This window comes from Pteropus medius, unplaced genomic scaffold (assembly GCF_902729225.1).
Source record: "Pteropus medius unplaced genomic scaffold, Ma_sr-lr_union100, whole genome shotgun sequence".
Taxonomy (NCBI): domain Eukaryota; kingdom Metazoa; phylum Chordata; class Mammalia; order Chiroptera; family Pteropodidae; genus Pteropus; species Pteropus medius.
In genome coordinates, this window is record NW_024343732.1 from 177,245 (window position 1) to 189,428 (window position 12,184).

The 12,184-nt window shown below is 55.0% G+C and overlaps 1 protein-coding gene across 3 annotated transcripts; it reads right to left on the bottom strand.

Annotated features, from left to right (window-relative positions):
- Positions 1–6,885: 6,885 nt before the first annotated feature.
- Positions 6,886–12,184, bottom strand: EPHX3 (epoxide hydrolase 3). Of its 3 annotated transcripts, XM_039867684.1 has the most exons (9): positions 10,530–10,620; positions 10,363–10,429; positions 9,921–10,287; positions 9,666–9,751; positions 9,140–9,297; positions 8,917–9,045; positions 7,893–7,996; positions 7,665–7,801; positions 6,886–7,567 (listed from the first exon to the last, which is right to left on the bottom strand). In XM_039867684.1, the coding sequence occupies exons 3-9, from the start codon at positions 10,161–10,163 to the stop codon at positions 7,342–7,344; spliced, it is 1,083 nt and encodes a 360-aa protein (XP_039723618.1). In that variant the 5' UTR covers positions 10,164–10,287; positions 10,363–10,429; positions 10,530–10,620; the 3' UTR covers positions 6,886–7,341. The 3 variants fall into 3 exon arrangements, with proteins under 3 accessions (XP_039723618.1, XP_039723616.1, XP_039723617.1); XM_039867682.1 differs by lacking the exons at positions 10,363–10,429; positions 10,530–10,620 and adding an exon at positions 11,075–12,184; XM_039867683.1 differs by lacking the exon at positions 10,530–10,620 and adding an exon at positions 11,075–11,179 and having other exon boundaries at positions 9,921–10,429.

Here is a 12,184-nt window from a genome sequence, read left to right on the forward strand (position 1 = left end):
GGCTTTTGTATCTGACTTCTTTCATTCAGTGTGATGATGTTTTCGAGGTTCATAATGTTGTAGCATGTATCAGTACTTCAGTCCTTTTTATAGCTGAGTAATATTCCATTGAATGACTATATCACATTTTGCTTCTCCATTCATCCACTAACATCTTGGATGATTTTTTAAATGCTGGAAGAGGAAGAGATGAAAGAAGCAGAGAAGTATCACTAGACAGAAAGGAGAAGCAGGAGAAGCATGAAAAGCCAAGGGTGGAAGTTGAATGACTTATCAGGGCCCTTCATCAGAGATGATCCCCAGCCCTGCTGAGACCAGCAGACAGCCCAGCCCCAGGGGATAGGAACTGAGGACACTCTGCCACTCCCATCTTGTGAGTGCAGCCCCCATCTGGGAGGGGAGCTATGTATCCACCGTATGGATGCAGCCCCATGGGGAGGGGTGGCCCATCTTATGGCGACTTGCTGGAGGCTTCTAGAGGAAGATCTGAGATTGGAACCCAGGTCTGAGTGACTTCAGGCTACAGGGAGCTTGAGGGTGGGGATGCGGGGAGGGGATTGGAAGAGAAAAAGACAAAAGCATAAGAAGGGTACAGTCTGACTCACAAGAAGTGTGCTGAGTCAACAGGCCCATGGAGCAGGCATAGCTTCAGCCCTCCCCATGCCCATCACCCGAGGAGGAAATCCAAGCCCCTCAGCTCAGTGGACCCAGGCCTGACCCTCTCCAGCCCCTCCTAACCCCCTCGTCATCAGACTGAGACCAACTCCATCTTCACCCAGCTGACCTTGCACTCTCCTGGCCTTTGCCCTCTGCGTGGGACACCCAGCTGAACAGAAAGACTCTTTCGCTTCCTCTCCAAGCAGGAGCTCATAGCAAATGCGTTGTCTTTGAAAATACATTTTCTTATAGTTATAGGGCATGTTCTGCTATTTCACACACGTGCCATCCCTTTGCCCATGTCGATCCCTCTTTCTAGAATGACTTTCCTCCCCGCATTCCTGTACCTGTTGAACTCCTGTTCATTCTTCAAGATTTTAGCTCTAGGAAGCCCTCTCTGCCCACCCTACCAGACTGAGGTCCTCTGCTGCCCCAGGCTTTACCAGCACCTCCCACCCTTTGGCTCAGCCTTGGCCACAAGGGACCGGGTCTATCTGTGTCCTGCTCTGTCTCCTTCCTAGACTGGGAGCTCTCCAGGGGCCAGGAATCACTAGCATGTGGTGGGCATAGAGGGGGTGACATTGGAGGGTTTGATGACTTAGGAAGTGTCTGAAGGAGTTGAGATGCCCAGCTCAGAAGAGCCACTACAGGGGGCCCAGATCACTTTCTTCAGTACCATTCTGGGAGATTGGGGATCCAGTAAAGAATCTGGGGGGCTCAGGGGCAAAGGTAGGGGCTTTAGGAGGGGAACTAACTTCTCCCTTAGCCCATCTGAGAAAGAATTTTCAGCTGGAATGTATGCTCTAGGAGATGCTGAGCTCCCTGTCTCGAAGCAAGCAGGGAAGGGCACACATTTCGCTAGGCCGGAAGTCTACAGGCTATGACTCTGCTGATATGGCTGCCCCTGGTCTGTGGCAGCCAGAAACGGTGAGAGAGCAGTCATGGTGAAAACAGGCTGAGGATGGCATTAGGGGAGTAGGGACAAAAAGAAGAAAGATACATTTACAGAGTCCTACTGTGTGCCAGTCCCTTTCTGAAGCCCCCACGACTCCAAGGGGACCCAGTCAGCAAGCAGAAGGTGGCGTCCTGGCTCCAGGGTCCTACTGCTGTCCTCCAGCCACTGTGGCAGGACCAGCTCAAGGTGTCTTGATCCCTGGGGGATAGGATAGTCAGAGCAACCATTCCCACGGCCTTGAGGCAGGCAGCTGCACAATTCCCAATGTGGTGGGGGTAGGGAGGCTTGAACCGCTGCCCCATCCCCCCTCACCCCCCCTCCGGGCGCTGCTGGCTGCCTTGGCTGGGGACTACATTTCTCCTCAATGAGTTCAGTCCCCAGGGATGCGGGACCTGGGGCCAGGCCAAGACACAGCTGCTGGGCCCAGGCCCACTGACCACGAACCTGAGAATGTGCCCTTGGCTTCTCCTCCCAGGACCGCAGTCCTGCCCTCTGCACAGAAGCTGGGGCCAGGCTCTGACACTCAAGCAGTGGGCCATGGGAGCCCAACCAGAACCAGCAAGGGTGAGGGCTGCCGGGTGTAGGTCCTGGGCAAGAGTGGGATGGCTGGACTCCAGGGGCTGTGGGCTGCGGACCCAGCCCGGACTCCTGGCCACTGCCTCCCAAGGCCCTTCTCTTGCTCAGACCCTCCATGGCTCCCCACTGCCAAGCGTGACACCCCTCTCACCTCGCCAGCCTCACTTCTCTGTCTTCCAGGCTTCCCCATGTTTGCACGGGTTTTGCCCACTGCTGTAAGCTCCCTTCTCATACCCAGAGGCTCCTTTCACCTGACAGCTCACTCTGACCCTCCAGCTCTTTTATATTCAGTCTTTTGACATTTACTAAGTCCCTACTTGGTGCTAGGCCCTATTATAGGTAGAGGGGACCGATGCAGAGCCAGTTCCTGCCCTGATAAGGGAAACAGACAAGAAATAAGTCTTCAAACAAATAAAAATCAATCATCAAGGGTGACGTGAGAGAAGGAGAGATTTCATGTTGGGTGAGGGTGGGGTGGTCAGGACCGGCCTCTCTGATGAGGGGACATCAGAACTGAGACCTGAAGGAGAAGGAGCCAGCGAGGCAAACAGCCAGAGGATGGGTGTTTCAGGCAGAGGGAATAGCACAAGCGAAAGCCCAGAGGTGGAAGGAGTGAGTAGGTGAGAAGAACAGCGAGGAGGCCAGGGTGCTAGGTGCAGAGTGAACAAGGGTGGGAGGTCAGGGAAACCGATGGGGCCAAGTCCCAGGGGATTCTGTCTCGAGCACAGTGGATGTCACTGGAAGCTGACCTGACTAAGGTTGTAAAAGATCACTCTGGAAGCTCTGCCATCTCTTCTCCCAGGGAGCTTCCTGCTGCTTCACATGGTCTCCTCTAGCCTTCAGCTCCCACCACTCCTTCCATCTCGACTTCCGCCCCACCGTGTGATCCTGCCTGGCTCCCAGATCAGATTCTGAGTTCTGTGGGCGTCTGTCTTGCTCATTGCTGAATCCCCAATGTCTACCATTGAACCTGGCACACAATACATGACAAAATTGTTGGGTGACTAATGAACGTGCTCCGTACTTCTTGGTGCAAAGGAGGATCCACAAGCTGAAACCTGTATGTGCCTAGCACCAGCCCTTGAGATGTCCCTGTCTGGACGCAGATGACATTAGATCAGGGCTGGGTTAGAGTAAGGCTAGGGGCTGCTGGGGCTTCCTGGGGCTTCCTGGAGAAGGAGGGGATGTAAAAGCCAAACATATAAGAAACACGAGTAGAGAGAAGGAAATTCGCTTGAATGGAGCATCTACCAGCTCTGCATATCTGGGCAGAGGAAGAGGATAGGGTACTCCCCACTCCTTTCGGGGACTGTGGTTTCCCTGCCTTAGGATCCTCCATTGGGCAGGACATCCGGTGGATGTCTTGGCCTCATAGGCCCTGAGCTTAGACCACTCCAGCCTTCCATGGCCCAGCCTCCTTCAGGACCCCATCTCCTGCTCATCTCTGTACTATGACACTCTGATATCACCTAATTTTCTGTCCTGGCCTCCCTGGATTCTGAAACTTGTCTTCCTTCCTGAAAGTGTGGCACTTGTCCTCCCTTCCTTTTCTCCTGCTTCAGGAAAGGGGAGTGCCCCCCACCCTCACCCTCTATTCCCGTTCAGGGGTTTTTATTCCCTCCTCCCTTGGCCATAGGTTGAGGTCTCCCGTGAGAAAGTGAAATTCACAGCAAACGCTCATCTCACATCCCCCACTCAGCCCCCAAGCTCCTGTCTCTGTCCTCACATCTCTCCCTACTGCTAGCTTCATTCTCTCCCCTTTCCACTCCACTCCATGCCCCGAGAGGCTGACCTCTCCAGACTGTATCAATGAACAGCCTTGTCCTCTGATTTCCAGGTGTGTTTGGCCAATCGGAGGCACTGGCAGAAGAAGAAGCCAAAAGAGAGAACAGGATATTAACCCTCCTGCATCCCTCTCTGTAGGGTCACCTGGGCGGACTGTGTCCTTTGACCAAAGGCCCTGTCTACACACATCTCTTGCTGGGCTCTACTAACCTCTTTCCTTCCTCTTGCTTAGTCAGGGGGACCCAAAGATGATAATGGCTCTCCATGGGTGCTCACCCAGTTGGTTCCCCCAAATTCTGCAAACTGTATATACTCCCTGTAGCAAATTTGACTCAAGTCACCTCATTTGAATATGCCAGTTTCTTCCATGCTCCTAACTGGGGTTACCACTGTTCTCTCCCCATCCCTGTTTGAATACACTCATAGCACCCATGCCCTGTCCTCAGCTCTCGCTCCAGGGTTTCCTTCCTCACGATCTGCATGGCTCGGTCCTCCCAATCTCTCAGTGCCTTTTGACACTAGGAGCTATGTCCCCCCTCCTCGACACCTCCTCCATGCTTGCCTGCCTCTCCTCTTCCTTCTGTGGTTTATCTCCTCTGCCTGTCCCTCAGAGGTTGGGCGCACCGGGGGGCTCAGTCTCCAGTCTTGTTCACCGTGGTTCTGGGGAGACTTCATCCTCTCTCCCAGTGTCACTGACCCTCCTCCTCACCACACACGGATGCTCCTCGCTGGGCCATCTTTGTCTTTAACCCACTGGATGCTTTTAGGTCCCTGCCCCAGAAGTCCAGCCCCCAAGTAATATTCTAGACACACAGATTTGTCCTGGACTCTCCCCTGTTGGCCCCCAGCACGCTGGGGAGCAAGCTCCTGGCCTGGTGTGTAAAGCCCTTTGCAATCGCATGTCCTCCCATTCCCAACTTTCCTCCTGGTCTCATGGAAATGCTAAATCATCAGTGCATGGGAGCACATCCTTGCAGGGTTCCGCTCCAAGGCCGCCTCCTCCAGGGAGCTTTCTCTTCCTCTCTTCCCAGGTAAATGCACCATCCCAGTCCTCATTCACTTGGGCCTGACCACACTGGGCTGGAAATGTCTGTGCCCGACTCCTTTCCTCCCCCTCTCTGGTGCAGCGCCAGCGGCTTAGAGCTGATGGCAGAAACAGATGAATGAGTGCATAAGTGAATGAGTACATGAGAGAATGACGGAAGGTGGGCTGGAGGCGAGAGCTCAGAGCTGGGAGAGGGAGAGGTGGAGCTAGGGAAGGGGCTCGGCCCAGCAGCCCCTCTCGAAGCCCTGTGGATCCCCGCTCGCGCTCATAGTGATGCGCGCGCTGATCCCCAGGGCCTGAAGAAACACGCGCCTGGATTGGTTGAGGCTAAGAGGGGCGGGCCTCGGCCAAGTCACGAGTCGCTATTGGCTCACTCGCCAGAATTTTGCCCAATCAACGCGATTGCTCCCCTCCCCCCGCCCCGTCTCTCTCCCGCCTGCAACCTCGGAGGCGGAAGATGGCGCCTTCTCGTTTCCCTAGCAACCGTCAGCGGACCCCGTCGCCTCGGCAACTGTACTAGGCCTCCAGTCAGCCTTCGCCGGGGCCCCTCCGGTCACCCAGACAACTGCTACCCGCTCAAGTCAACCATCAGCCCTTCCGTCGTCACCCTGGCAACTTTCGTCGGACCCACCATCTTGCTCCTGTCCGCAGGCATCTTCGCCCTGGCCCGCCTTCTCAGTCTCCTTCGGCCCATCTCCGGGCTCCGAGAGGGACACTTCTCCCACCCTGGCCGGGTGTTCTGGCACTGGTCACCGTCCCGTGCTGAGGCTGCGCGCAGCCCCAGCCTGTCTGCCTGCTCACTCTTGCGTGGGACTGTCCCTCTACCACAAGGAGCTTTTCAGAATGCAAGCCATGTCACTCCCCTGCTGAAAACCCTTCCTGGCTTCTCTTAAGAATCCCGTCCAAACTCCAAACTCCTCGGTCTGCTTGCCTCCTCCCTCACTCTGCCCCAGTAGCCACTCATCTCCACGTTGTTACTCCAATAGCCAGAGCGTATTCCTACCTTCCTATTTACTTCTCCCCACTCCCCGAAAGTGTGGTCCCTAGCAAAAAAAGCTTTCCTGAATCCCCTCTCACACTCACATAGTTCTGATACCTTTTCTCTGTTAAGTCCAGAATGGAGCTGTGTTCTTGTTCCACTATCCCCAGAGCCTAGACCAGTGCCTGACACACATGAGTGAAACGATGTTATGATGGGAACAAGGGAGGGCAGCGGGGGATGACTGGAAGGCAAGCTTTGGCCAGGCAGGCCCATCCCACAGATGAGAATGTATTTCTGAGGTCTGCTGTGTCCCCAGAGAGATTCATCACCCTGCAGGTCATGACAATGTCCCCAAAGGCCGGGCAAGAGCTAATAAGATAGAATTTGATGCTGTGACTAGCCTGGGGTGGGGTGGTCCACCCCTGACTTGTATCACCCTCATTTGGAGGCTGGAGCCTAGGCACTCAGAAAGAACAGAAATTGTGAATGTGGAGCAGATGATTCCAGGAGCTGGAGAGGCAGGCCTCAGACGCCAGATGGCCATTCAGGAAGCTGGTCCCTTCCCATGCCACATCCAGAATCTCACATATCCTAAAGAAGCTGAAAACTGTTTTCCTATGGATCTGAGACAGGATCCCAGGGATCATTCCCAGGCTACTGTGACAGAACTTGACCTTACAAGGCCTGGAATCACCGCTGGGAGATCATGGGAACGAGCTGCCCAGGCCCTGGCTGGAGAAGGGGCTAGACATCCACCTGCCTGCCCAGGCAGGTCCTCCCTTGATGAGGTGGTCAGGAGCCAGGCAAGGAACACCCTCATCAGCACAATCCAATAGAACTTTTTATGCTGATGCCCTTGAAAGATGGGTAGTGTGACTGAGGAACTGATTTTTTAATCATATTTCATTTTAATTAATTTGAAATTAAATGGAAGTAGTCATATGTGGCTAACGGTAATGTATCGGACAAAGCAACATTTAGCTAAAGACCTAGAACTGGAGGTAGAATCCAGGGACAGAAAAGTCAGAGTTATGGTTTGGAGAGGGGTGGGGGGCAGGGGCAACTTTGTCAAGAAGACTAGGGCCTCAGGGAAGGGATGGATAGGATACTCAGCATCTAGCTCCACGGAGGTGTCCCTGGTTCCCTGGGATCAAAGTGCTTGCTCACACATACACACGCTCACGCCTGTGTGTGAGCATATGGCTTGGTGTTCCCAAGGATACCCACTGATGCACTTGTATGTGACCTAGGAGTTTCACATCTGTGCACAATCCAAGAGACTACCTGTGTATGTACGCTATGTGGAATCGCAGGTGCATGCAGGCCAGTGAGTGAGGGCCACTAGTCCAGCAAGTCTTGCAAGAAGGCCCACATGTACTCATGCATTTCCTTAGGGTGGCTCTGTGGAATCCAGTGCCCCATATCTGGCAGTATGTGAGCCTCCAGTCGGCCGGGCACAAAGCGGCTGCTGATGGCCCCCACCAGCCCTTGGTCGAAGTAAGTGTCCTTCTCCCCCCACAGCAGCAGGGTGGGAGTGGCCAACTCCTGGGGCTCCAGGGGGAAGTTCCTGTAGCCAAGACAGATAGACAGGCAGAACGATGGCTGCCCCCACCCATTCCCTGCCCTACCAACTCCCCTGAGCTTCCGCCTGGGTCTGGTCTCACCTGAAGATGTTTCGGTAGTAATTGATAGGCCCAGTGAGGCCACCGGGCTGTGAGAAGTCATAAAGGAAGGCATCAAGTTCACTAGGACTCAAGTGTGGGATACCCCTCTTGCAATGGGTGAGGGTGGTCTTGAGGATCTGGACACACAGCAGGGCTCTGGCTTCAGTGCTCAGTCTACCCAGTTAGAAATTACCCTCCACCCAGCCCTGGGCCTTCACCCTACCGCACCTGGAAGTCGGACATGGACAGCAACTTCTCGGGCAGCCAGGGAAGCTGGAACAGGAACACATAGTTGGAACGGAAGAACTGTCCAATGTGGCGCATTGCATAGTCTGGGGAGAGGGGATAACAGACATGAAGCCTGGGCCTGGAGTGGCCCCACACCCCTGCACTCCCATATGTACCCAGGTCAGGCACACAGAAGTGCCAACACTCAGGCATGCCACCGCTGCCTGCTTGAGTCTGTGAGGACACGTGATGTCTCCCCTCGCCCTGGCATCAGCTTCCCTCCCTGCTGAGTAATCACTGTATCCACAGAATGAGGGGACCTCCGCCTGCACTCACGAGAGCCCCCACAGCCACTGGTGTGCTTCCCCTGCCCAGGCCTGGATGTATTTCCCCTGCTCCATTCAACACATTTATTGAGCACCTACTGTGTGCCAGGTCCTATTCTAGACCCTGGAGACCCAGCAATGAATAGGACAGACAAAACTCCCTTGTCCTCAGGGAGATGACAGTCTAGAGATGGGGACAGACAAGAAACAACAACAAAAAAAGAGATAGAGACAGAGACAGAGAGATAGAGATAGGGATAGAGAACAAGCATACAGCTATGATTACAATGAATTAAAATCAGGTGATGTGATAAACATTGGGTAGCCAGAGATGGCATCTCATGCTATTGTAGTTATTTAGTTACCTATGTCTTCACTGCTAGAAGAAAGCCATTTAACCTCTCAGTTTCCCCTACTGGACCATGGGGATAATAACTTTCATGAGCCTAGGAGGCCTGTGTAGGTTATTGTTTCAGGCTCCTTGTGAGAGCAATTGTTACCCGTAAGTGCTCAAAAATGTGAGTTACTCCTAAGTGTATTATCAATAATTGTAAATTGGGAGTGCCACTGGGGAAGGGACCCAGGTTCACTGCTGGACCCCCAACCCCTGGAATGTTGACTGGTAGATGGAGAAGTACAGACACAAACACACATCCCTTCACACAGGCACATCCAGTGTCCCGGCCCCCCTGACACACCTTGGTACACTGACATGGGGGCAGCACTGACCACCACCATCCGCTCGACCAGGGATGGGTAGTAGATGGAGAAATTCCAGGCTAGGAGTGCACCCCAGTCATGGGACACGAGGATGCACTTGGAGTAACCTGGGGGATCAGAGGAACTGGAGTAAGTGAGATACCAGGTAGAGGGCAGTCAGCGGTAGGGGAGGCCATGCCTGGGATAGGAACAGGTCCCCACCCAGGCCCAGGATGACATCCTGGATGTCTGCCATCAGCAGGTCAATAGTGTAACAGTCTACATCCTTTGGTGCATCGGAGGAGCCATATCCACGCAGGTCCACAGCCACCACATGGAAGCGGCTCTGGAACTCCCGGAGCTGGTAGCGCCAGGAGAACCTGTTGGGCAGGCAGAAGAAGGAGAGAGGTTGAGTCAGGGTCTCCAAGCTGCACCTCCGCCCTTTGGTAACCTCACCTTCCTGCTCTAGACTTCCCAGAAAAGAGGCCGGGGAATCCCAGGCCCTAGATGAGGTCATTGCGCCCTGCATCCTGTACAGTGCCAACATCGATCCCTCTTGTCCCATCCCTTAGGTCCTCTGTCCCTGTGTGTCCTCATATAGACCCCTGTCCCAGAGCACCCCATCTGGGCCCTATACCTTTGTGCCTTCAGTATACTCAGCACTCATCCAGCCTCCTGGGTGCTGTGCTGGTCCAAGCTCCACCTCCACCCATCCCTTTGTACTCAGGTCTCAGGGCCTCAGTCATACCAATTTTCAGGGAAGCCGTGCAGAAACAGCATGAGGGGTCCGTTGCCACGTCCAGCGGAGACATAGTGCAGGCGTATGCCGGAGCTCTAGGGAAGGCACGGTCTGAGTCCCGGGGAACCCCTCCTAGGCTTGAATCACTCGGCCTTGTGCCGACCCAGATTTGGTTTCAACCATTTGCTCTCTGCTCAACCCGCTCGGATCCCGCCTCCTAGGCTGCACGACCCTCGCAGCCATGATGGCTCCCCGCACGCTCACCTTGAGGGTCAGGAAGCGGTGTTCGCCCAGAGCGGGGTCGCTCAAGCAGGCGGGTGGGATGCGCCGGGGGCGCCCGCAGCAGCCGCGCCGGGGCCGGCACAGCACGTGCGTGAGCGCGATGCAGCTGTAGACGGCTGCGGCCACCAGCGCCGCCGAGAACACCAGGCTCCACATGAAGGCGCGTAGCAGCTTCAGAGTGAGACGCGACGGCGCCAGTAGCGCTGTCACCACTAGCTCCGGCATGTCGCCGCGTCCCGAAATGACCGTGCTGCCGTCGGGGGTCTGGGCCGCCGGGGGCACGAGCAGCAGTGGCGAGGTGGGTTCCGGGCTGCAGGGCCCACCGCCTTTGGCCTGGGGTCCCTCCGTGCTGTCGGGGATTGCGGAACGCACCGAGAGAAGGGGCAGGCGTCTCAGACCAAAACCGTCACCGCACACGACTTACCTGAGTGTCAGGTAAACACTTGGGCGCGACGGCCACAGGGAGCCAGGCTAGGATGAGGGGGTGGAGCCTGCGAGGACAAGGCTTCGGTAGGTAGGGAGGAGCCTTGGGAAGAAGGGGTACGAGGGGCTAGAAAGGAGGGCGGGGCTTAAGAAAGGGGCGTGGCCTACCTAGTAGTACTCCCGCCGCAGGTGGGTGGGGGTCTAAAGTCTAGAGGGAGATAGAGCTCTAAACCAAGGAAGAGGGGGCGCCCTGGGTAAAACGGGAGGAGCTTGGAGCAAAGGGGTGGGGCATTCAAGGATAGGTGTGGCCTATGAGCCGGAACGGTGGACCCAACTTGGCCCAGGAGCTTTGCAAGGGTGGGCGTGGCTTAGGGGGGTGGGCGGGGGATAAGGCGGAGCCTAGATAAGGCAGGGTGTAACGTTGGGCGAAGGTTCGAGGGCTGGGCCAATGAGCTGGAGGCCGGCCTGGATCCGGGCCAAGGAGACGAGGAGGCGGGGCTACAACCTAAAAGGCGGGTCGAGCAGGCCCGGAAGCGGAAGGAGGGGGACATGCAGCGACACAGCTGGGGTTAGGAGGGTAACGCCGACGATTGTCGCGGCGGCGGCGGCCCGAGGTCTCAAGAGCCCCAGTCGCCGCCTCTCCGGAGCTTCTCGCCCTAGGGCGCGCGACCCTCCCCTCGGCTAGGCTCCGAGAGACCTAGCAGCACCTTCACCTAGTCTTGGTTCCAACGGCGGGTTCTGAGGCCTTGACCCGGTACCGGCCTCCAGTTGGCCTAGCGGGCCCGTTGGCCCGCCCCTGCAGAGCTGTAATTGGACAGCGGCAGTCATTGACGTATAGGCGACAGGTTCCCCCTTGGACCAATCCGCAGGTGTTGAGGCCGGGGCTCCGCCGATGGCGGCCAGTGGTGGCTGGGAGACTAACTCCTAGGAGGACTGGGCAGGTTGAGTCACTGGGGCTGTGGCCGAAAGAGGAAGCCGGGCCGGTCCAGGATAGAAGTTTCTTCCCCCTCATGTTTTGCAACCTTCCCCCAAGATCTTGAAAATTTCATGGTCATCATTTAACCCTTATAACTCTACTAAGTGTAGGTGCTATTATTCACATCACTGTATTACCGACTACGAACCTGTAATTCGGGATCAAGTTATTTGCCCTAAAGTCATACATCTGGCTAAACAGCAATGCAGGATTTACAGAGCAAAGCAGCAACCTTGGACTCTACCTCTCCTTCCACCTGGTGGCCACCAAGGGAATGTTTTTAGTTTGTGCTTGCCTAATTCTTGATTACCAATTTGGGTATTAGCCATGGACTGGGTCATGTCACCACTACTGGACATGCTGTATCCATCTGTAGTTTTTCTACTGGTTCTTCTAACTTGAAACACTCCACTCATGCCCTTTTGTCAGCTCCCACCCTCCTTTTCACCTTTCAGTTAATCTCACCTTTGTATCGTCAATGCTGCTAAACACTGCTGTGCTAGGGCCATAATTAAGCCCATGGGTTGCTACTTAAAGAATAGTGATTATGTAGTTCTGTCTCAGTAAACAATGCACTCAGTCCACTAGCCATCTATGATTACACTGCCTGTTATTGTACAAACGTTTGTTCTCCTTGCACTTATTACCTTTTCTTGCACGATTAGCCTGTGTCATACCTTTGGTTTCTTTTACACTGTATTTTACATCGATTTTTTGACCACTTGATGACCCTGGTATCCCTCCCAAATTCTCTAATTTGGCTGCATGGCTGGTGGGCACCTGGGAACCTCCTATACAACACTGACCCCCTTCCCGCCACACGCCCCAGCTTTACCCTCAAACAAAG